Consider the following 25,115-nt stretch of genomic DNA (forward strand, 5'->3'; position numbering starts at 1 on the left):
AGTACTTCAATTTATCAGATTGGCTTTGAACTGATGAAAGATGTCTTCATGCACTCTTTTCTCCAGGAGTGACAAAGAATAACAGGTGACAGACAGAATCTGGACAAATAAGTGACTGTCAAACATTTAAAATATGATAAGCTAGTTTGGTGTGAATGGGACAGCTTTGAGAACTGGTAAACCAAAACAGAGCTTTCCCCCTTCTAACTTACTAAAATTTCGTTACCATCAGAAAGCTTTTAATTAGCTTGCATGTAGTAAATTTCAAATCCCAGGCTAATCCTTGTATCTCTGCAGAGAAGCCAATGATTTCGATGGTCATGGAGATTGAACAGGCCTCTCACTCCCTAAATTTCTCCTTTCAAAGCAGGATTAAGGCATGTTAGTGGGATAATAGGGGGCAGCTTACCACTTCTGTCTGTTCAGTGAATGGGTGCTAAGGAGAACTTGGGTGGTCAGTGCTGCCAAACCTAGTGTCTTTCACCAGCTCCAATTTCACTGTTGGAGAAAGTGAAGGAGATTGATGCAGGAGATGAGTTTTGTTATTTCCTAAATCTCATTTGACTGTGAAAACAATGCAAAATGTTGAGGGAAGAGGGAGGAAAATTGTATCCGCTCGGGTGTGACTGCTCAGTACTTTAAGGAAAGTTGTTTTGTGATCCAGTTACGTTCAGGAGATGCTCGTGACCTACAGATTGCAGAATATTATTGGGCTGCTTTCTCCAAAACTTTCCTATGCAGATGTCTCTTCAAAATTGATATGGTGGTTGCAATTGTGCAGCTAACTTCTGCCAACCTACTATATCACTCACCCACCACAGTCATTCTCTGTTCAAGGTACAGAGAAAAATGGTGCGATCTTTAATATTACTGTGTGATAACTGTCAACACATTTTGACTTTTGAATGGTCACCATTAAATAAGGTTTCTCATTTTGCTCCTTTAAAGTGATAGGGGGAGATCAAAAAGTTATGCTGAGGACATGTGATTTCCTAGAAAGACCGAAATATTAAACGTATTTACTATTATGGTTAATGCTTCGTAGTCTTAAATCAGCATTATTGTCTTAGTCAGAGATGACTGTTTTACCAAAAATACATTTAGGTATTTGTCACAATACAAAACTTTAAACAATTAAAAATAACATTTTTATGGGCCCTAAAAATAAACTGGGTGTGAGAAACATGGCTTAGTAGATCAGGTACAAATTCCTGGCAGGTTGGTTGAGTCTTTCATCCTTCTGAAGTATGTGCATTTATCCAGGGGGTTGGTTTCTGACCAGAATGTTCAGTCAAAGAGAGACCCTAGTGGTTCTGGTCAGCACTGCTGACCCAGCCTTTAAAAATCCAGTCAGAGGAGTAATGAGACAGGCAGGCTCCCATCCATACCTGACTCCATGTGGCTCACAGAAGTGGCAAGATGTTCCTCCAGCTGGGAGATGGCCAGGGAGCTCCCCACACTGTCCCTGCCCCAACTGCCAGCTCTGCAGCTCCCATTGGAAGGGAATTGCAGCCAGTGGGACCTGGGGGGAGGGGAGATGTTTGTGGACAGGGTGGCAGACCAATCACCCTGACTCCTCCACCTAGGAGCCAGACATGCCAGCTGCTTCCGGGAGTTGTCTGAGGTAAGCATCACCCAAAGCCCACACCCACCTGCACCCCAACCCAATCTCCTGCCCCAGCCCAGAGCCCTTTCCTGCAGCCCAAACTCACAGCTCCCCTCCCCCCGCTGAGCCTGCATCCCCAGCTGGAGCTCTCCCTCTCACACCAACCCCTTCCCCCAGCCAGGTGAAAATGCACAAGGGTAGGGGAGAGCAAGAGATGAGGAAGGGGGGAATGGAGTGAGTGGACGAAAGTGGTCAGGGTAAGGATATTCTGGTTTGGGTAATCAGAAAGTTAGCAACCTTTTGTGTGTCTCTTTTGGTATGTGGCTTTATGGGCTTTTCTGCTATGGGTGGATCATGAAGTGTAGGGATTTCTCCCAATGGACTTGGCTCAGAATGTCGACTTGCCCCTTTGTAATGGGAGACTAGATGTGGTATTGTAGTTTTTGTCTTCATTCTGGCACCCATGCAGGCTGCTGGCCAACCATGGTGGATCTTGAGTGCCTTGGTCCTCCAGCCAAATCACAAAGCACAAAGCACCTTCCAGGGTATATACCACTCTCCCTATGGCAGGTTGAGAAACCTAAGTCCACCTGCTCTCCAGGTCCACACCAGGGACCCTAAATAGAAGCTTTATACTTGTAAATTCCAGTTCGTTGCAGCTACTTCCATGGGCCTTTCCTGTCTGACCCCTTTTAGTGTCAACCTTATTTCAAGGTTAACATTCACATTCATCTTCTCCCTCCCTGCAAACCCAACTTAAGCAAATCAGCCAGGAATTGACCTGACAAGGCCCTGCAGCTTCTCTCATCTGAGTCTGATGGGCTCTGATTAGCTGCTGCTTTAAAGCCTCTTGAGACAGCCCTGGAGGACCCACCTTCACTGCTCTCTTTCCAGTCACATTGCTGCTGCTTGAGGTGGGGTGTAGGAGGACTCTAGGGCCAGTTATTGGGAGCCAAAAAAGGTCCGGTATATTCTCACACCCTTTCTTTGCACAGGTTTGGGTGCTGCGGTCCCCTCTGAGGGTACGTCTACAGCACAGCATTATTTTGGAAATGTTATTTCGAAATAACATAGTGCGTGTCTACACAGCAAGCCATTGTTTCAAAATAATGTCGAGATGGAGGACTACTTACTCCCGACTCCTGTAACCCGCATTTCACGAGGAGGAAGGGAAGTCGAAGGAGGAGTGTACCTCCTTCAACTTCCTGCTGTGTAGACTGCGCCAAAAGCCAAATTAAGCGATTTCTACTTCAGCTACACAATTGATGTAGCTGAAGTTGTGTATCTTAATTTAACTTTTGCCCTGCTATATAGATGTACCCTGAGTCACAACTGAGATGACTGTATCTCAGTGATGCTTGAGCATGCATATTGTGTAGTGGAATCCTTCAAGATGAAAGGATACATTATTATCCATATTTTAAATATTACTCTTTGGTTTATCACTTACTCATATGTAGAATACTGGGTTCATTACCAAGTTGAGTAAGCATTTTTTTCTCTTTCTTTGTGTTTCAATTTCTAATTTATAGAAAATCTATAAATTAAGTGGTTTGCCCAAAATCAAACAATGAAGCTGAACCTGGACTAGAACCCAAATATCATGACTCCCCATCTGGTGTCATAACTTCTGGATCATGCTTCCTCCCCTTATTTTCCTACTATATGTTCTTTAGTTTGTGTATACTGCTTGTAGGTTGTCATCAAAGGGGACTATGCCCTAAACCTGTAAAGCTGATAGAAGTTGGCATAGCTCCATTGAAATAAATGAAGTTTTACTCATTTATGTTAGTGTTAGATCTGGTTCTCTGTGGAGACTCTTTGTATTGTTTTGTGCATTTCAAAAGTAGTCTGTCTGCATACAATTCATTGATATAGCTGCATAGTGACCTTTTTTGAACTGAAGAAACTGTTTTCTCTTGCTAGGTATCCCGCCAAACATCTCACCTCTCACCTCCCCATGCCATTCACCTATTCAGGGAACCCCAGCCGCCAGTCCCACTGGGAAAACCTTTTCTGTGCAATTTCCAGACTCTACTGACACTGACACTAAACAAAGTCTGAAACCACACAAGATTTTAACTTCTACGCAGAGTGCACCTGACCTTTCGGAGCAGATTATGGCCCCCCCCGTTATCTGCAGCAGGTAAGATGTTAATTTGATACACACCTGCTTGTTTTTCCCTGGACCATTCTCTTGATTTATTTCAGTACAGTATATTGATATGATTTTCCCCCATAGTAAAGTTGTTCACTGTGTATCTAGTTCAATGCTACGTGGTGTTTTTAAAGTTCAAAACAATTAATTTCAACTAAAAGCTTTTGCTTTTGTTGAGTATATCGACTGATTTACAAAAAAAATCATAGATTGATTTTCTGTATCTCTGTTCATGTTAATGACGTGTTTTTCATGCCACACTCTAGTTACAATAACATACACTTCAGGGTCATGTTTCAGTTTTTCAGTATACTCATTATTTCAGAAATGGCAGTCAGGCACAGAGGAATTAGACAAGTACAAAGATCCACTGTTGGTTAGTTTTGCTGAGGCAGACAAACTATTGTACTTGATATTCAAACTTGTTTTTCAAAATAGTTCCAGATAAACTATTGTACTTGATATTCAAATGGACTGTCTGTCCGTCCTCTTCCCTGGTCCAGATACATTTTATGCCCAGTGTATTACTGCCACACTAGCTCTTTGCTGTTAGCATTTGCAAAATACAAAGTTTCTACTATGTTACACAATACATGTATATTGTGCTAGTTACTGTATATAATTAAACTGAAGTCTACATTAATGTAGGATTATATCCTTCCGAAGATGTCGATACATACATGCACAGAATAGCATTGGTAGTGAATATTTTTTTTAATCAATTGCAAGAAGTCTGATGCTACTGCCAGTTATTACAAAATAATTTAGTAATGCCATACTTTACTCTTAGTTGCTCTAAGAGAACACAGTTGTGAGAACAAAACTTGGGTAGCTGGACCCTGGAAGTACTATTGTTTCATGTCTTCAGAAAAGACTCATTTGAAGTGAAACCTGAATAATGGACTCAGCAGTGTGTGTCCAATGTAAGACAGTGAGAAAGTTCAGTATTGTGGTGTGAAGTGTATAAACCCTGTTGGACATTGGCATGAACACAGTCAAGCTCATCATGTAGCCAGGTTTGGTGTCAGCTGTTTAGGCTTTGTGACCTGGTGTCAATGAGAAGAAAATACTTTGCACGAGGGCTCTCTTTCATCCTAAATGTTGGATTAGATGCTAGAAAATGTTGATATTCTATCTCAATCCCAGTGGTTGAATTCATTTATTTCTCAAAAATGATGAGTTATTATCTGTTGATGGAGTTTGCTGTGTGTGGAATCAGGTAGGGAGACTCAAAGTTGAGGCTATGAATAGTTGTTTTGATAAGTAAGTACATTGCCCACATTTACCAATCTTACCTAGTTTTTGAAACAAAGTGTAGATTTAGAATAAATAAATAGTTAAAATCAACTAGCACCACTACCAGAAATTTCAGTGTTGTCAGCACAAACGTAAATGTGCTCCATTAGAACACTACTAATATATAGCAGCATACACTGTGAACACTGTTGCAGAATCATCACTAAAAATAGCAATTTACTTGTTATTGGCATACAGATGTCACTTCTGCAGATACAAGCTGCATCCCAGCACATAAACAATGTGCCCACTACCAACATAAATATAATATGCAAAAAACAGCTCAGGGTTATTCCACAAGAGGATGTCCTTGAGAATTGGTTACATCCGTAATGGTGATACATTTTCACAAGGCTTTATATTCAGAGTGTAGGATACTATGTGTTTGTGGTAGATGCGTTGAAAACAATGAAGAGAAGAGTACATAATTCTACATTAAAAGGAAATAAAAAATGTAGTTGCCCTGCTCTTACACATTGACCGGTAATTTAAGGCTGCTGCTCATTGGAGATGGGATCCAGACTCAGATGAAATCAATAAAAAGACTTTCCTTGTCTCCAGTGCGCTACAGGCCCAGGAGATTAGTGGCAAACATTCAGCACTTGGTTTTAACTCTAGTTGTAGCACTTGGCTAATAATCTACACTTGAGTGAATTGTGGCAAGTTAGCTGCCAATTTAACTGTTCAGCCAGTTTTTCTAAATGCTGTTGCATCACAAATCAATAAGTCATTTAATGTTGTCTACATTGTCCAGTCTTGTGGCCCTCATTATTTGGGCCTTATCCAGGGTGAATTTGATAAGCACTTTTAAATGGGGATAGAATCAATAACATACATAGAATTTCAATTTTTTTCACTTAGTTAAAATTGCTCCTCATTTAAGGTAAAAAATCCATGGCAGGCTCATAGTATTTGCAGGATTCTCAGTTACTGTGCTGATCATCACATGATTAAAAACATAACTACACAGAACACAACCTTAACACTGAACCTAAGGAGTGTGAAGCTTCACTCCTCACACTGCAGATTTCTAAGTAACAGGATGAGGAGATAGGAATGAATTTCTGGGCGTGGGGGACAGTGGGAAAATGAGAGAGAGAGAGAGAGAGAGAGAGCGAGAGAGGAAAAAAAAAAAAAAAAAAAAAAAAAGAAGAATACACACAACATACAGTGATACATACACTATTTCATAACATCATGAAGGTCTGGTGCATCACAAAACACCAGAAGGCCTTTTCCAGTCTTTTGCTATATTTTGACATTTTATTACTGAAATTGTGGTAACATCCAGAACCAAAGCACTAACAAAACAAAATTCTCAGTAACAATCCTGTCTGTGTGGGCTCATTTACAAACTCAGTGGTTTACATCTTCTTACATGATGGTTTTATAAAATATGCACAATTGTTATAAAGGTTTTCTTCTACTTTTTCAAATTCTCTTCAGAGGGCACCTCAAGCTCCAGAACATACTGCTAATTATTGTGGTTACCCTTACTCAACACCAAAACTTGGATTTCAATCTGTTCCTCTTCAGTGTAGTAGAACATGCACAAATGTTTCTTCTTTATGCAATTTTTAATCATGTTAAACAACCAATCACAATGTTAGAACTGCACTCTTTTAGTTTTGTAAGCAAGGCTATAAAATTCTGCCAATGTATGAGACACCAGTGGCCTCATCCAAAGTCCCTTTGAAGTCATAAAAATATGCTCACTTTTGCAATCATTAAAAAAGTTTCTTTGCCTCCTAGGACTTTGGATCAGGCTCCAAGTTTCCTATAGACTGTCTTGTGTGTTCACTTTTGCCTTCCTTTTCAATCTGCTTTCACTTGATATCCCTGCATTCAGTGCTTATTTTGTGCCATGGCTGACCCTTGACACCTCTAAGTTTGGGAGTTCATGGCCCTTACATCTTGGGTTTTGTCTTGTGAGGTAGGAAAGAAAAAAATTGCTAAAACCCTGGCACCTAACTGCTTGAGTTCTAGCACCTCTTTTATTACAAATTAAACACTAACTAAATAGTTTGTATTTTGCAACTCCAGGCATTCCAAATATTTTTTGAATTCCCATTTAGCCCTTTGAAAGTGGAATCATTTTAGTTAAAAAAAAAAACAAAACAAAAAAACACTACCTTACACTCACAATGTACCCTATGTAGCGTTAACCTGGAAGTACAGAACCACAAACACCCTAAAGACATTTTGTGTTTGGAATAGTTCTACATGTGCCTCTAGATGTAGTTCTGCTTCTTGGCTGCTAAAACATAAATGTTCTGCTTGCAACAAAAAATAGGACAAGAAGGGGTTTGTGAAGAAGTATTTTCTGTATCCAGTACTTTTAACAGTCATTTTAATAAAAGTATTTATTTTAATGTATTAAAATGTACCTCATTGAAGCATAAATTGAGTGAGATTGCTTTTGTGGCTAAGGAACCAATATCCTGGCTTCTCCACCACCAGGTTCCTGTGTGATCTTGGGAATGTCGCTTACTTTCTCTTTGTGCTTCAGCTCCGTCTGAAAAATGTGGCTCGTGCTACTATCATGTGGGAGCCTTTCAGGCTCTCTTAATTGGTGTTTGTGCTGCTACTACAGTTATGAGAACCTTATAGGTAACCAGATAGATTTTGCATTAGGCAAATGGGCTCAGAACTCTATCCCCAAACAATGTTTCAAAAATAAAATTACAGTGCATACCAATACCTTTAGAGGCAAATATTTCAAAAGATGTTCCTGGTGTGTGATGCATGGTAGGTGTTTGTCGTTTTCGTTTTAAAGCATCTTTCCATTTCCTGGAAGTTGGTAAGTACGCTCTTTGTCACCTCCTCTCAGGCTTTTTAATTGAGTACCACCCCATTTACCTGGCGTGTCCCTCCAGTAGTAACAAATCAAGTATAGTATCACTAAAGTCCAGCAGCAGTGCCTCGCTTTTATATTACTTACGGTGATGTGTGTATTTCTAAGCAGGCATGTGATGCGAGGGGAAATCTGCTAAAAGTGTCTATAGTCTACTTGAATCACTTTAGACTGGACTGGATCCTGGTGAATTTTCCCCTTGTTCATTCTTTATTCTTTTTTCATAGTGTAATTGTGTTATATTTTCAATTTGCTCTTTTGTACAATAAACATAATGAAAAAAATCATACTGGGATTGATTCAAAATGCGTCTCTTTGCATCACTCTGGCAATGGCAAACAGCTTCTAAACCCAGCATAGTTGGCTGGTTAAGACACATTTATGATGGCCTTTTGCAATACAAGCACCCAACAAAAAATCTGAGCATTCCTGTGAATTTGTCCTTTAAATGCACAAAGAGTTGCAGATTAGATGGTAGGGCATAATCTTGTATTAGCAGCAAGGATCAAGAAATAGTCTAGATGACTTTTCCTCAGTAATGTACCTGATGCTTTAATGCTCATGTTCTTTGGTATTGTGTTCCAGCTGTGGCAGACCATATAACCAAATAGGTTCTGGCACTGGTGCACTGGATAGAGGTGATGGAACAGCACATGCCCTGACCAGAACAGGTAATTTGGTGGTTGTAAAATCAAAAGAGATGTCCCTCTATAATGTAGTAGTTGTTGAGGGAGTTTCTTTTTTGTTTCTTTGTATCCAGAGATTGTACATGGATGAGATCACAAGGTGTATGTATATTTTCTTTCCTTTGGAACAGTAACACTTACCTAGGCCAAAACCAACTCCTGAAGACACACTCTATGCAATGGGTGGGTGTCAGTGTCTGAAGGCATCAACTGTTTCTTCAGCAGCATCCTCAAATGTAGGGGCCTGCAATGGAAAAGAGATTGGATGGAGACATATCCCTGGCCCTGCCAATTCTGTGGGCAACTTGCAATAGGGTCAATGCAGCCTACTCCCTATTCAGATTACCACACTGCTGTTTGTGCCAAGAAATCCCTTTCAAGGCATGGTGACTCTGGCAGTTTGGCTCCATTAAAGCCACATTACATCTATGTCTTCACTACACACTACAGGCTACATGCTGCAGAGAAAAGTAGTTCTGTCCGTGCTGCATTGTGTAGCTGCATGTGTCAGTGAAAGGAGGGAGGCAGTGGGGAGAGACTGGGAGGGGGGCTTCCCCCTACCACAGATTTTCACTGTGGCACAGAAAGGTTCTGGCAGAAAGGTAGCACCTGCCAGAGCCTTTCTCCTCTGCAGAAACATTTCACTCCTGAAGTAGCAATGTAGGTAGGAGAGGAACTACATGGGCATGTAGAGTCATGTAGAGTACTTACCCAGGTATATATGCCCAGGGTTCAAGCATGCTTTTATTCCACTCACCAAAACAGTGCTTTATTGTCTACACTGCTATTTATGCCCATCAAGGAGGGCAGATAGATAGCTGCTGAAAGGAGTGGGCCATGTAGACATACTTGTCCCTATCCCTGGCTTACTTGTAGGGTATGTGGATCACCTGGGAGCTAGACACACAAGAGCCACGGTTTCTGCCAGAGTGTAACTGTTGGAATAACTATTGCTGACAATTTTTTAATCAAAAGTGGTTATTTTTATACAAGATCTATTTTAGGAATCACTTTGGGGAAAGTTCTGTGGCCTGTGCATTACAGAGGTCAAACTAAAAGATCACAAGGCTCCCTTCTGTCTTAGAAATCTATGAATATAGCAAAAGTTTAAACAAAAAAATAAAAAAGCAAAAAAAGGACTCAGGTAGCTGTATGTTGATTTCCTGTTTATATTAGGTACCCATGTAGCATTTGTTGTATATGTTTATTCACTAATTAGAAGTATAAATGATTCAGTACAATTGACCCTGGAATAGATGTTTAGGGTGTTTATAACGTCATTGTACATGGTAACATTGAAGGCTACAGGCAGCACAACAGTATTTAATTCTCTCACTTTTTATTTTTACAAGAGTTGAGATAAAATAGGCTTTGGGAAATCCCTATAGCTTTTTTTCTATCCAGAAAAATTTCCTTTCTACCATTTTAATATTTTCTTCCATTGCAGACTTCTCTATCAGCAGTTGTCTTTTTGTCAGCTTCATTTGCCTTTGTAATTTATACCAATTGTAACTCTTGCTCTGGGTCTAGGAAGCAGAATAGCTATATGTTTATATCTAGTCACAAAGCTAAATTCAGCCTTAAGATGTAGATATTTTCACTTCTCAGTAACTTCAGTGAGAGTCATATTCATCCAGGGGCAGCTCTTATTCCATGCTGCAAAGATGGTATGTATGTTAAAAACACACCATGTGTTGCACAAAGTATTTATAATAAGGAATCTGAAAAAGGTCTCCATTAACTCAGTTCTAGGTGGTTCAAAATATATAATAGATGTGGTCTCGCTCTGTTACGTAATTTGGCCCATCAGAGTTTATTCATTCTCCATGCTATGATCCCAGTTTTTAAGCCCTGTCTGAGAGGGGGGTACCTTCTTCAGTGCAGTTGAGTAGACTGTCAGATTTCAGACCTAGCCAAGCAGCACATGTGTGTATGAATCAGAGGTTGTGTTGGCATTACTCTGAAGGTCAGAGAGAATGCTTTGTAGTGTGGTCCCTACTGTTCTCAAAACAGTCTGGTTTGCTTTATAGATGATCCAGCTCAAGCCACCTCTGACTATGAAACCAACAATAGTGACAGCAGCGATATTGTACAAAATGATGATGAGACAGATTGCTCTAAAGAACAGATGCGGAAGGGATCTGTCTGCAGAACATATACACCGGAGACTATCGTATTGCACCCTTTAATACCACCTGAGGTAATTCACAGTTGTTTTAAGTAATGCTTTCATACTATATTTAAGTAAAACTCAAGACACAAAAACTTAGTGTCATGTCCACATGTATGCATCTTAATAGGACATCTGATTTTCAAAAGCACTAAGCTACCCATCGGAATTGTGAGTGCTTAGCATTTTTTAAAATTAAGCTACCTATTTTGACATTTAAATATGGATTCAGGATTCCAAACTGAAGCATGCATTTGTGAAAATGTTCTTTGTGAGGAATATAGATAATCTTGTGTATGCTACCAATACAGTATGTACAGTCTTCCTGATTAGCCATGTAAACACTTTAATGGGCTAATAAACTTTGTAATCTTGGTTAGCATTTGCAACGGTCACCATTTAAAAAGTTATAATTTGCAGTAACTTTGACAAATGTTTATAGTTATTTCCTGTACAAATATAGTGAAACACATTTGTATCTCCTATGCCATATACACTGTATTCTGAAACTGTTAGCAAATGCTGATGTTTTCATGGGACCACTGTAATAAGTTTGGTTCAAATAATCAGGCAAATGTTTGAATGTTTAGTCAAAATTTTAAAGCCCCTTCATCTGTGCAATTAGACTCAACTCTCACGAGAACAGAATTTGGGGTAATCTCTGCTTCTTGTCAAAGTTGGATATACCAGGAGGAGAGATTTACTGGAGATATTTTGGCTCTTTTTTGTTTCCACTTTTGGTCATTACTTGAAAGTCAAGAGCTAAGAGAGCATCAGAGGCATGTGAAGAGGGAGATATCTTTCAGATTTCAAAACAGGTTTCTTTTCAGTGTCTCTGAGTGGAATAGGGGAGGGGTTCTAATTATATTTGAATGTTACTTACCCATTCCTTTTCACTGTAAGACTAGCTTGGAATTTATTGCCTGAATCCCTTTGTTAGTCTATAGCAGACCACAGTATGGAAATAACAAATCAATATATTTTCTTCTGCCTAGTGCAAGTTTAAAAATAAAGGTGAATGACCTCTCTGCAATTGTGATAAGGACACACTGATCTTTCATTTCCAGGATTCCCAATCAATTCCAGTTTAACAAAAATTATAAAGCAGAAAGGCTAAATTAAGGTATGGTGGAAATAAGCATAACTCCGTTGTCACCAATAAGACTTCATCTGCTTATGCCCGTGGTTAATTTTGGCCCTAGATTTACAGCACCTTTACCTTGTTAGTTTGACTCTTCATAAGTCTGTGATCTAGAAGAATTCTGTCTTCTCATTCTTGGTGCAGGACAAACCCATCCTTGCCCCGGAGCCTCTTGTCATGGACAACTTGGACTCTCTTATGGATCAGCTAAACTATTGGAACTTCCCAGTCTTTGATTTGGTGGAAAAAATAGGAAAGAAATGTGGTCGGATCCTCAGCCAGGTAAGAAACATGTTTTGTACAGGCAGATTGGAGGTGCAGTCCCAGTATACTTTATGTACATAGACAGATACAGAGTAAAAGAACTTTTAAATATGTGATGGGCCCTCTTCATCTCTGTGGCTAGGAGCCAGGAAATCCTGCTATACAACTCCATGATAGCAGCAGTTGCAGTAATTCCACAATCCATTACCATTTAAAAAGTCTTCCTTCTCTCCAAATGTTGTCTCTTAAAAGAATTATAAATGCCTCCTGGCCCAGTGTACCTTCAGCTAAGACTGGAAGAATTGCTGCCAACATCTTCAGTTTCTTGTTTTATGGGATTTTGCATTGTCCATCATATGAGGAGTATAGGGCAACAAGTAGACAAATGACCCAAAAGAATAGATATGGTCTTCTCTTGCATTTCCGATCCTAGTCAAACTGTACATGAGACCAAGATACATGAAAAACATCTGATCCTACTATCTCAGCCCTGTGCCTCACTTTTAAAGAGTTAACATGTTACCAGTAAATACTAACCATCCATCTAATACATATGTGATTCAGCTGATGATAATCTGCTAAGGTTCCTTTTTAACTGCCAACCTTTTGTTACTCCTGTAGAACCTGCAGGAAGATGCTGACACAGCCTTTATTTACACAATACAACTTGCACCCTAATTATCATCAGTATTTTCTTGGCCAGGTTATCATCAGGACTTCCTTGGCCTCTGTTGTTGGCCTCTGTTGTTGGCCTCTGTTGTTCGCCTCTTGATGGCACAGTGGCAAATGGGCCATTTTCCCTTGTAGTGAGATAATGGTTTGTAAAGAGGAAAGTGTATAATGTATGATCAGGACAAAACCTCTGAACAAATTTGTTTTTTAGTGATAGTTTCCCTTCTATAGTGTAATGTGTGCAGGAGGCTACTGGAAAGCATTAAATATGCTAATTGAGTTTAAATGTCTAACTCGGTGGTCACCAGCCAGTAGATCTGGATCTGACTCGTTTCGCCCCATGGCTATCAAGTGCAGCATTTCAGCTGCCCCTCCCCCCACTGCTGCGCATCTCTAGCCCTTTGCCTTGGAGCTGTTCCCCCTGGAGCTTCCTGTTTGCTGGGCAGGGGAAGAAGTGGAGGGCACTGATGTTAAGGTGCCCTCTTCCCACCCTCTATCCTATCTCCACAGAGCAGAGAGGGGGGCACAACAGGATTAGGGATAGAGCAAGTTTGCTGCCTGTTTTGGGGAGTGGCGCAGGGCCAGGGCAGGGGAGAGTCTGCCTTAGCCCCACTGCACCACCATCCAGGAGCCACCTGAGGTAAGCAGTGCCCAGCTGGAGCCCACATCCTGAACCCCTACCTAAGTCATGAACCCCCTCCTATACCTCAAGTCCCTGCCTTAGCCCTAAGACCCTCTGCATCCAAACACCCTCCCAAAGCCAGCACCTAGAACCCCTTCCTGCAACCCAGCTACCTGCCCCAGGCTCGTCTCAGAGCTCTTCGCATTCTAAATCCCTTAACCCAAGACCAGAACCTGCACCCCAACTCTCTGCCCCAGCCTGGTGAAAGTAAGGGAGGATGAGGGAGGGAGGGAGGGAAGGAGGGAGGGAGGGAGGGAGGGAAGGGAGAATGGAGCAGGGGCAGGGCCTCAGAGAGAGGCGAGGCAAGGATATTTGGGTTTGAGGTAGATCTTAGATTGCACTTAAATTCAAAAAGTGATCTCACGCTTTAAAAGGTTGGAGACCCCTGATCTAACCTAAAGAAGTTAATGTGCTAACCAGTCCCTAGTGAAACAAACACCAATTAGGGTACATCTGGACTTGCTTTCACTTTCGAAAGAAGATATGCAAATTTGGCGTGAATTTCCATATCTTCTTCCGATTGCTTTTTCGAAAGAGGTTTTTTCAAAAAAGTAATCTAGACACGGTTCTTTCAAAAAAAGGGTTGTTGTTTTTTCCTCGAAAGAACTGTGTAAACCTCACTTTTTTTTTTTAGGAAGAACATTTCTTTCGAAAAAGGGTTTTTTTCTTGAAAGAATCACGTCTAGATTACTTTCTTTTACGAAAGAACCTCTTTCAAAAAAGCAATCGAAGATGATATGCAAGTTTGCACCGGATTTGCATATCTTCTTCGATAGTGAAAGCAAGTCTAGCCATGCCCTTACTGCTAAATCAAGTCCAGGTCCATTAGCTGTTGATTTTTTTCAGATGCATACAGATAATTCAAAAGCCAACCAGGGAAAAAGACTAATTCAGAGTGACATTAGAATTTACTCACTGAGCTGTTTCCTTGTCAGCAATGGCAACTCCATCCGATACCTCAGTATGTAACAGCTGTGCTAAACCAGCTTGCCAATATTCTGGATTCCTTCTAGGGTAAAGGGAAAGTCTAGTCTGTATATTGGTGATCATTTAGAATGTTCTACAATTGACAGATTTTTTTGTCTAGCTCTTTCTGTTATGCGTTGCAATAACAAGGCCAATACACAGCAATTAAATATAGTGAAAAGCAGGATTAGCTATTTCCCCCTCTGAGTACAGGCAGTCCCCGGGTTACATGGATCCGACTTACATCGGATCCCTACTTACAAACGGGGTGAGGGAACCCCGCACTACCTGCTTCCACCCAGCAGACCAGGGAAACACAAAGCTAGCGCCCCTCCCCAGCAGACCAGGGAGACGCAGAGCGGCTTTTCTCAGCAGACACCTCAGCTTGAGAATAAAGGACTGAGGGAAGTGAGGTGTGGGAGAATAAAACTGAGCTCTGTAGAAATGTTTGGCTAGAGTTTCCCCTACAATATGTACCAGTTCCAACTTGCATACAAATTCAACTTAAGAACAAACCTACAGTCCCTAACTTGTACGTAACCCGGGGACTTCCTGTATATTTATTTAAACATTTGCTCAATGACACACCCAACAAATGGGATCTAAACAAAATCTTTGGATTGTTCATATGCCTCTGTATTTCACTTATCAGTTCTTAACAGAGAAAGCATGAAACAACACACTTCCCCCAGCCATTTTCCCCTGCTGTCCCCACTTCAGTCGCCACTACTCTCCACCATTGCCATTTTGTTTTGCCCCTTCTGCTTTTACCTGCAGAGCTTGGGTGTTTAGAAAACCAGCTTGAACATAAGAGCACTTTTCACACTTCGAATGAGTTGTCACTAGTCACAGACCAAATGATGTGTCCTGGGTGAGAGGCAGATACGTAAGATGAGGGATATTAAGCACCATCTAAAGTGCTTCAAAATGTGAGGATAGTTTATAATTTATTTAGCATGAACAACAATTGCATCCTTAACTTCAAGCTTCAACATTTCTGATGACAATCCATTTACAAAGAAATCAGTGTAAATGGGATGACCAAGATCAGAATGGAAGAAGATTAATTTGGATTTAAAATGAAGATGTCTTCCCACTAATGAGGCGGCACAGTGACTAAACTAAATGAGCCTTTTAAAAGAAACAAACAAACCAGGGTGTTAGTTGACTTTTCTGATGTGTAATTTATATCACAGTTTGTCTTTAAGTGAAATGAAAAAAGGAAAACCAACGTATCGGTGATTTAATCTCAGCTTTCCACAATTAAATGGTCTTCCCTTTGTAAAAGAAAAAATAGAAAGAATGAAAATTAACCAGAGGAATTAACAATGCATGCCCCACAATCCAAAATGTATGAGGTGGAATAAAGAGGAGTTGACATGTGCCCCCAGGCGGGTGTTTGGCTTAGAAAGCAAATGCTGGCCTAGCATTTTTAAGGCTACTTGAGATGTTGCTTTCTTATATGTGGAATGTTAAATTGATTTAGCCATTCTATAAAAAAGGCCCCACACAACTGTGTCCATAAAAGCATACTTGTTTAATACAATGGAAAGCACTTAAATGCAGCACAGAAAAACCTATAAACAAAGGGGTAGAAAGACCTTTCCAGAAAAATCTCACTTAAGAATGGAACAACAAAACTCTCTGCTTGAAAATGCCTTACTTTACACTTATTTTATCCCCTCTTCTAATTGTAATTCCTGTAAGGAAGAAACCAGTTTGCTTTAAAAAGAAAGGTGAGTTTGGAAGAAAATGTATAGCTTGAAATGGAAGCATCTCCCCTCTGACCATTACCAAACTGCCAGGGCTCAAATTCTAGGGGAATCTACAGTGTCAAGGTTCCGATTCTGTCCCTGTAAATAAAGCCCCTGGGAAACATTTCACAGCTAGCAGCTGCTGGAGGCTATTGGCCACAGTCTGATCATGTGTATGTTTCTTCACAAAGAAAAGAATGGCATGGGAAATCTCATTGTAGGGAACATTGTTCCTTAAAAGAGGGATTCTTCTGAATGAAAATTAATAACCCATGAATGGAAATATTGGGGTTTTGGAGTCAGGGCATTATTGGTGGCAGGATCTAATTTGTTGAACTCATGACTGCCAGAAACTCACCTAACCTGAACATGACTATATTCAGAAAGCATTGGCGCACCTGCCTGGTTGGCCAAACTTTTTCATAAGTACTTGTTCAATTTCCTGTGTCATCTTATTTCTGATTTATTTTGTCTTAATGTTGATGGGAACGTAGGCTTCTAGATTCCTATACATAAGAATATATTTACTTAATTATTTAGCTGTACACAATCTTCCTAGCTACTGTGGGCACAATCCATGTGCCTATACAGGCAGTCCCCGGGTTATGTGGATCCGACTTATGTTGGATCCCTACTTACGAACGGGGTGAGGGAACCCCGCAATAGCTGCACGCCCCCCTCCCCCCAGCAGACCGCCGAGACGCGCCGCGGCAGTCCCGCCGCCCGCGTCCTCCGTGTCGAGAAAAGCTGCTCTGCATCTCCCTGGTCTGCTGGGGGACCCCCCTCTCCTCCAGCAGACCAGGGAGACGCGGAGCAAAGCCGCGGAGGACGCGGGCGGCGGGACCGCGGCGCATCTCGGGGGTCCCGCCGCCCGCGTCTCCCTGGTCTGCTGGGGAGGGGGGCGCACTAGCTGCGCCTCCCCCCCCCAAAAAAGACCAGGCTTTTCTCGCTGACGCCTGGGGTAGAGCAGCTGGGGGGGCTGCCGGGTTGGTCCCACAGCGCCGAGGTGCGGCGCTACTGGACCAACCCAGCAGCACCCCAGCTGCTCTGCCCCAGGCATGTCCGATTCAGTCGCTGCTGGTCAATTTCAACAGCGGCTGAATCTGGACGCCAGTTCCAACTTACATACAAATTCAACTTAAGAACAAACCTACAGTCCCTATCTTGTACGTAACCCGGGGACTGCCTGTAATAAGCTGTACGTAGAAGATGGTTGTGCTAAGCAACACGTGAATAATGAGTTCCCTCTTTGAAAGAAACATCTATTAAAATCATTTCACTGGAAGGGTTTGTTTTTGTTTTAACAGATGCCAGACACGTTTGATATATAAATTATGCATTTAGGCATTTAAGCTCTTCATAGACAGGGAAAAAAAACAGAAGGAATGAGAGAGGGAAGTAACACTACTTGCCAAACAAAGGGCATTTGTTGAAATGTATTTATTCCATGCAATTTAACGTAGGATTACCAGATGTTCCATTTTTAAAGGAATAGTCCTGTATTTTAAGCCCTCTTCGGGTGTCCTGATCAGTTGTCCCATACGTTGTGCACTTTTGCAGCCACTCGGGAGATACTCATGCTGCCCAGCTGATTAGCAAAACACCCACACCTAGGTTCTTTGTTTCTGTTGGTGGTGAACTTTCACACATGCCTCAGTGTATCCAAAAACATCACGCCTCGCATGTATGGAAATGATTAGAAGAAATATTGATCCTGACTTTTTCGTAAAAATGGGAAAGACCCTTTGACCAGGAGCACTGTCCAGGAGGAGCTGAGCCCTGTGTATCTCAGAGCCCTGCACAGCACTAGTATGAGGTAGCCTCCCCGCTCCTCAGCTATGCTCTGGACTGGTGTGGAGGGTAGGGATGTGAATAGCTAGTTGACTTTCGAATAAGCAAATACTTATCAGGTAGTCAGCACACTAGTCAACTTAGTTGTTCCTCCTCCCCCTCCCCCAGCCTGCTGCCTCTATCCAAAAGAGGCAGCAAGTGGAGGGAAAGACAAAGAGCTTCTTCAAAGTGGTAGCACTGTGTGGAGCCTGGGGTCAGCTGGGGACTCCCCTGCTGATATTGGGCTCCACACGGCACTGCCACTTTGAAATGCTGCATGGAGCCTGAGTCCTCAGCTGACCCCAGGCTCCATGTGGTGCTGCTGCTTTGAAATGCCGTGGGGCGCATGGGGCCAGCAGGGGACTGCTTGAGTCCCCCATTGACCCTGTACTCCCCGTAGCGCTTTCACCTTTGAAATTAAAAAGGGCAGAGGCACCTTTATTGACTAATTGAATAGTCGAAGCAAATTATATTGACTATTCGATTAGCCAATTAATCTAAATTTAACATCCCTAGTGCAGGGGTAGCGATTTCCCACCTCTATATCTCCTGAACCTGCAGGCTCCACAACAGCCGCAGAACAAGGGCTCAGCACTCTTTTCCCCTGAGCTCTACCCCTAAGGAGCACAGGCCTGCTCTGTCTCCGAAGGATCTCCCCTGCTGAGCAACTTCTCTGGCTGGGTTTGTTCAAGCCCCTGCAGTCAGGTTCCCAGGGCCCTGGTGCACAGTGCATCCTTAAGGCTTAACCCCTTCCTGCCCACACTGTTGCAGGGGGACAGGAGGCAGCTGAGTTAGGTCTGTTGCTAGCAATAACCAGGAGGCGTGAGCTGCCTTTCACCCTGTGTGGTCAGGATGGCATGAACTCTTCAAAGACATGAGCCAAATTATCACCCCCTTCCCCATAGCTGGAAGCAGCTCTCATCCCTTCCCTCCCACACAGTGCAAAAAGGCTGCTGCTGGCCACCCTCTGATGTGCTCCCTGACAGAAATCTTAGGGAGGAGCACGTGACCCTGAGTGTGCTCCCATGTGTAGCCTCAGGAAGAGATAGCACCAAGTGCCAGGTGAAACAGGTCCTTCCTGGGAGCCCAGCCAAGCATGGCGTGCCAAGAGCTGGGTAGTGAGTGTCAGGTGAGTCAGTCCCCCCCCCCCTCCCCCATGAGAGGTGTGTACAGGAGTGTGTGTCACATCTCTCTATGAGTGGCGTGGGGGAGGATAGGGGTATGCATCACCCCTCCCCATGTGAAACCTTAGAACCTTAAAAATAGGAAGATAAATCAATAGAAAGAATCCAACTACCTAGTATTTCTTTTTCACAGGGACTCTGTCAACTTTATGATTTGATCATTTGTACTGAATAGCACTGTGATTGCCACTGAATGTACTTGACTATGAGTAATTTTACCAGGTGTCCCATATTCAGCATAGAGAAATATGGCCACAGTTGTTTAATGTGTTTAGAAATCGTAGGCCCTTGCTGAAAAGGCTGCCTTCACAAGTGAGTTCTCACTGCTACTATAGGGCATAGAGAGACTAGCTAAGTGAGATGATACCTTTTTTATTGAACTTCTGTTGGTGAGAGAAACAAGCTTCAGAGCTACCCTGAGGTCCTCATCAGGCTTGGGAAAGATACTAAGAGTTACAGGTAAATTCAAGATTGAACAGATAGTTTAAAGTAAGTAGTGAGCACATACAAGGGACCAATTCCAAGACCTACAGAAGAGCAGTGTCTGGCTTGAAAGCTTATCTCTACCTCCAACAGAAGTTGGTCCAATAAATGATATTCGTTTGTCCACATTGTCCCTGTGATATCTTGGGACAAACATGGCTGCAACACCTCAGCAAACCACAGGGCATAGGTAGAATACAGCCTGTTGGTTCCCCCTTTATAAGGTTTGTCCTAGCTGATTTATGCAATGCACAGACCCACTGACTATGGTTCTGGCTATAATCCTTCTCTTTTTAGAGAGCTATTGGTGCCTGTCTTGAAGAAACCTCCAGTCAGTTTTCATGTGCTGCTGACTCTGGTGCAGCTTCCTATATTTAAGATGCTCTGGGCCTTCTCTGGGTACATAACCCTCACGGGGTTTTGACAGTTTTTGGTAAAATACTTTGGTTTATTTAAGGATTAAATGCACAGGCTAAAGTTTTCAGAAGAGCCTTATCAAAAGTGCATGTCATTGGGCCGAAGGTCACTCTTAACTGCCTAGGTCAATTTTTAAAATGGGGTCAGGTTCCTAAATCACTTAACTGCTGTTGAAAACTTTACCCAGCAAATACACACAACATATTATCCTCTCGTTCCATTTCCGTTCTATTTATTTTGGCTGTACCACACAGGAGTAAGACATTGATGGAAATAAAGTTAAGGAGGCATTAGCTATGGGGTAGGTAAAAGAAAACTAGGGGGTGATTGATTGGGGTGTGGAACTACAGAACAATATAACATACAGAAAGATGAGAGAAAGCAGTATAGGTAAAGAGGGGGGGTTGATAAGTTGATGACCTATCACAAATAGTAGCTCTTCAGTGTAACTTTCTTATATAGTCAGGTTAGAGGACGAGGGGTTCATTCCTTCCTCAGTTCAGAAAAAAATAATAATTTTTTTTCCTTTCTCTTTCTCTCCCCAATGGCAAATCAGAGATTTTAAGAAGTGTGTTTTGTGCTCAGAGAAGACATGCCTAATTCTGACAGATGCCTGGAACTCTTGCACTAACTCCTGCCCTGAGCCCGTCATGTTACCCATACTCTAATGCCTACGGTTAGCCTCCAGAACTAAGATGCATAGGGATTTTCCATTGCAAATCTCCTGTAGCCACTGAAGTTATAGCTAAAGAGATAGCTAAGAGTCTTTCTAGAAGCATTTTTCCATATTTGGTGCCCTCAGGTTTTCTAACTTTCTGTGACTGAAGAAAGAGTTGTATCCCTTTTTTGATGGTTCTGCTATATATTTTCATCTTGGTTGGACACTGAATTCTAAAGAGGGATAGTCCATGCACTGTAATAGCGCTATTTCAAGCTGCTCAGATGTGTCCTTTATAGCACTACAGCAAGCAGCTCCTGTTGATGGTAACTTTGGTGCTTATGGCTCACCATGCCAACACTTTCCAATATTGCTATCATGTTCCTGGGCATTAGTACCAAACAAGTGCCATTGGTACCCTGTGCCAAGTAGCAGCTGATCAGTGCGCAGGTTCTACTAACAGAAGCACAATGGTCAGACACTTGATAACAGAGAGAGATCCTTTGGGCAGAGTCAGAAACTACATTTGTGCTCTCTCTCCTTCACCCGTCCTTTCTCATTTTTGTTAGAATTGTTCAGCATTAATCACACCAAAATTCTGCTTGATAGAAAATTCCTAGTAAAAAAAAAACCTGGAAGATCGCTCAGATTATAAATTCATATCCGTTAATTACAGTTATTTTAATGTATCTACCAAGGCCAGATATTCAGAGTGTTAGTTTAAAGGTTGGATATAACACCCCCATCAGTGTAGATTGTGGATCCCAGTTAAAACATGTGATGCGCTGAAAGGAGCAGCAGTTGATTGAGACAGCAGCTTAATTTAGGTTCAGGAATGTTGTCAAAACAAAGGCCAGTACAATGTTTGGTACTGCATGTGCAAATTGTAATATATGGTAGAATTGGCAGACAGTGGTTCCACCTTGATACAACTCTGGTGAGAATTGGGGATGTGAACAGGTAACCAGTTACACCTTAAACATCACTCTTAGGGTATGTCTACACTGCAAAGTTAATTCGAACTAACAGCCGTTAGTTCGAATTAACTTTCATAGGCGCTACACAGGCAAACCGCTAGTTCGAACTTAATTCGAACTAGCGGAGCGCTTAATTCGAACTAGGTAAACCTCATTCTACGAGGACTAACGCCTAGTTCGAATTAAGTAGTTCAAATTAAGGGCTGTGTAGCCACTTAATTCGAACTAGTGGGAAGCTAGCCCTCCCCAGCTTGCCCTGGTGGTCACTCTGGACACAACCAGGGGAACTCGTCTGCCCCCCTCCCGGCCCTGGAGCCCTTAAAGGGTCATGGTCTGGTTATGGTGCCCGTGCCAGGTGCAAGCCTGCCAGCACCTAGCCAGCAGACCCTGCACCTGGCACGGCACGAGCCAGCCACCCACTGCCACCCCGCCCTCCGCCTCTTCCCGGGACCAGGCTGGTGACTCCCAGGAGCCTGCCCGGGGCTGCAATAGGCGGGCGCCCACCTGGTCTAGTGCGGAGATCGTGGACCTCATCCAGGTTTGGGGGGAAGCCTCCAACGTCCACGACCTCCATACTAGGCACAGGAAAGTGGCCGTCTAGGGCAGGATAGCTGCCAGCCTGGCCACCCAGGAGCAGGTTTGCATAAAAATCAAGGTGGTCCAGTGAGACCCCCGACCCTGAGCTTAGAACATAAGAACGGCTGTACTGGGTCAGACCAAAGAGCCATCTAGCCCAGTAGCCTGTCTGCCGACAGCGGCCAACACCAGCTACCCTGGAGGGGATGGACCGAAGACAATGACCAAGCCATTTGTCTCGTGCCATCCATCTCTAGCCTTCCACAAACAGAGGCCAGGGACACCATTCCTACCCCCTGGCTAATAGCACTCCATGGACCCAAACTCCATGACTTTATCTCACTTCTCTTTAAACTCTGTTCTAGTTCTAGCCTTCGCAGCCTCCTGTGGCAAGGAGTTCCACAGATTGACTATTTGCTTTGTGAAGAAGAACTTTCTTTTATTAGTTTGAAGCCTGCTACCCATTCATTTCATTTGGTGTTTTCAAAGGCCAAAACATCTTTTTTGAGGTGATGAGACCACGTCTGTACACTGTACTGAAGATATGGTGTACCATCGTTTTATACTTCCCCTTCTCCTCCTTCCCCTGTCTTCCCCCTTCCAGCTTCCTCCTCCAAGGTTTCCCCCTCTCCTCTCCCACCCTCTCTCTTCCCCTCTCCCACTTCCTTTTCCCAGTCTCCCCAGAGGTTAATCCCCCCCCAACCCGAGTTTTGTTCAATAAAGAGAGTTTCTATTTTTGAACACACATGTCCTTTATTTTTTACATCAGGAAGGGGGGCTGGGGAAGGGTAAGTGGAAGGAGGTGAGGGAGGAATGGGGCACAAGCCCCCGATGGGGAGGACTGGGGTGGCTCTGCGGGCTCCTTGGGGTGGAAGCTCTCCTGCAGCCCGCAGATTGACCCCCCCCCCCCATGGATGGCAGCCTGCGGCAAGTGCAGCCAGGCTGATGGCCGAGTGCTGTGATGTGCCGACTGTGGGCACTCAGGGCACTCCAAGCCAGGACTGCTTTGCTGTCCCTCATCGAGGTAGACAAGCAAGTCCTCCCCTGAGAACTGTCTGTCCGGGCTGGGGGTTGGGTCCCTTTAAGCACAGCCCTCGGCTAGCCTGAGACAGCAGCTCCACGCTCTAAGTCCTAACCTGATGCCCTGCCGGCACTGCTTCCGGCCAGCCTTAACCTCGGTTCAGGGTCCACTCAATGTGGACATGCTAGTTCGAATTAGCAAAATGCTAATTCAAACTAGTTTTTAGGTCTAGATGCACTAGTTCGAATTAGCTTAGTTCGAATTAACTAATTTGAATTAAGTTAGTTCGAATTAGTGCTGTAGTATAGACATACCCTTACTGATGACTAGTGAACCAGCAGCCGCCAAGTGCCTGGAGCCCTGCACAGCTGGTAGTGTGCTCCACAGGGCTGCCAGCTCTGCCTGTGAGTGAGGCAGGGACCACTCTAGTCCGGGCCCCGTCCATGGGATCCTGCGTAACGTTTAACCGGTTAACTGATTAAACAGGATTTGACATCTTTAGTGGGAACACACACAGAATGCAGTGCTTGGTTCTAAAGATGTTAAGTATCGAGTATTTCACTGATTGAATGGTTAATGCATTTTTGCATTGACTATTTGATTCGTTGATAGGGTGGCACTGCACAGTTGATCCTGGGCTTCCTGCAGCACTGCCCCAGCGGCACTTCCTGCAGCAATGCCACGGCATTTCAAAGCAGCAGTGCCGCACCAAACCCAGACTCCCTCCAGCGCTGGCGCTTCGAAGTACCCCTCCTTGTTCCCTCCTTCGCTCCCTCTATGTGACTGAGGCAGTGAAGAGAAGAGCAACTAGTCGACTATCCGATAAGCATTTGCCTATTAGATAGTCGACTTGTCCTTAACATCCCTGTTTGGTTCTAGGCACCTTATGACAAGAACATTTAATAAAAATGCTGCAGAGGCTGATTTCAAAGGGAAATTTGGAATAACGTAATATAGGCATTTCACTAGGTCCCATTACATTATGTATACATTTGAAACTTGTCAATGCTTTCAAGCTCTGCCTATATCATAAAACTGCTGTCTGCATTGCTGACATTGTCTTCTGTTCTATTCCCCCATCAGCTTCTTCACTCCACCGCTGCTACCAGTCTTAACACCGCCTCTTCCAAAATTCTCTGTAACCTTCTTCCATGCTTGCATGCTCTGAGTCACTTCCCTACTGAAAATTCCTTCACTTCAGTCATATTCCTCCTGAAAACTCACTTCTGTAATTTTACCAACCATATTGAAAAATAGCAAAATCATTTATTAGGCCCACTTTATTTGACAGTCTTGTGCTTCTTCTTTTCCTCCTCTCCTTCATCTGTTTACATGATTATGCAAAGTGCAGAAAAAATGTCAATGCGTACTCTTTGGGACAGGATATGTGGGGGGGAGATTTTCAAAGATTCTAATTCCTATCTGCTTTTTAAATCTCCCCCCACATGTTTGAGTTTCACTTGGTGGTGTAGGGTTTTTGGGGGGTTTTTTTGAGGCGCTACCACATTTTGAGGCACTTAAAACTTTGTGTGTAGGCTGTCTAAAGTTCAAGAACAAGGAGTATAACCAGATACATGTTTTGGAAGGGGGTAACCATCAGAGAAGAATTGCTTTGAACAATCAAAGGCTACGTCTAGACTGCAAGCCTCTTTCGAAAGAGGCTTTTTCGAAAGATACTTTCAAAAAAGCCTCTTTCGAAAAAGAGCATCTAGACTGCAAG

General features: G+C 42.9%; 1 protein-coding gene across 2 annotated transcripts in view; it reads left to right on the forward strand.

The window, feature by feature from the left end:
• PDE3A (phosphodiesterase 3A) overlaps positions 1-25,115 on the forward strand; it is a 376,123-nt gene that overhangs the window by 317,141 nt on the left and 33,867 nt on the right. For both annotated transcript variants that reach the window (XM_006121290.4, XM_075897857.1), the window contains 4 exons: positions 3,533-3,752; positions 8,500-8,585; positions 10,631-10,800; positions 12,056-12,193. In XM_006121290.4, the coding sequence (XP_006121352.2) occupies positions 3,533-3,752; positions 8,500-8,585; positions 10,631-10,800; positions 12,056-12,193 (614 nt within the window). The remainder of the gene's footprint in view (positions 1-3,532; positions 3,753-8,499; positions 8,586-10,630; positions 10,801-12,055; positions 12,194-25,115) is intronic.

Source organism: Pelodiscus sinensis, chromosome 1 (assembly GCF_049634645.1).
Source record: "Pelodiscus sinensis isolate JC-2024 chromosome 1, ASM4963464v1, whole genome shotgun sequence".
In the NCBI taxonomy this organism is placed as follows: domain Eukaryota; kingdom Metazoa; phylum Chordata; order Testudines; family Trionychidae; genus Pelodiscus; species Pelodiscus sinensis.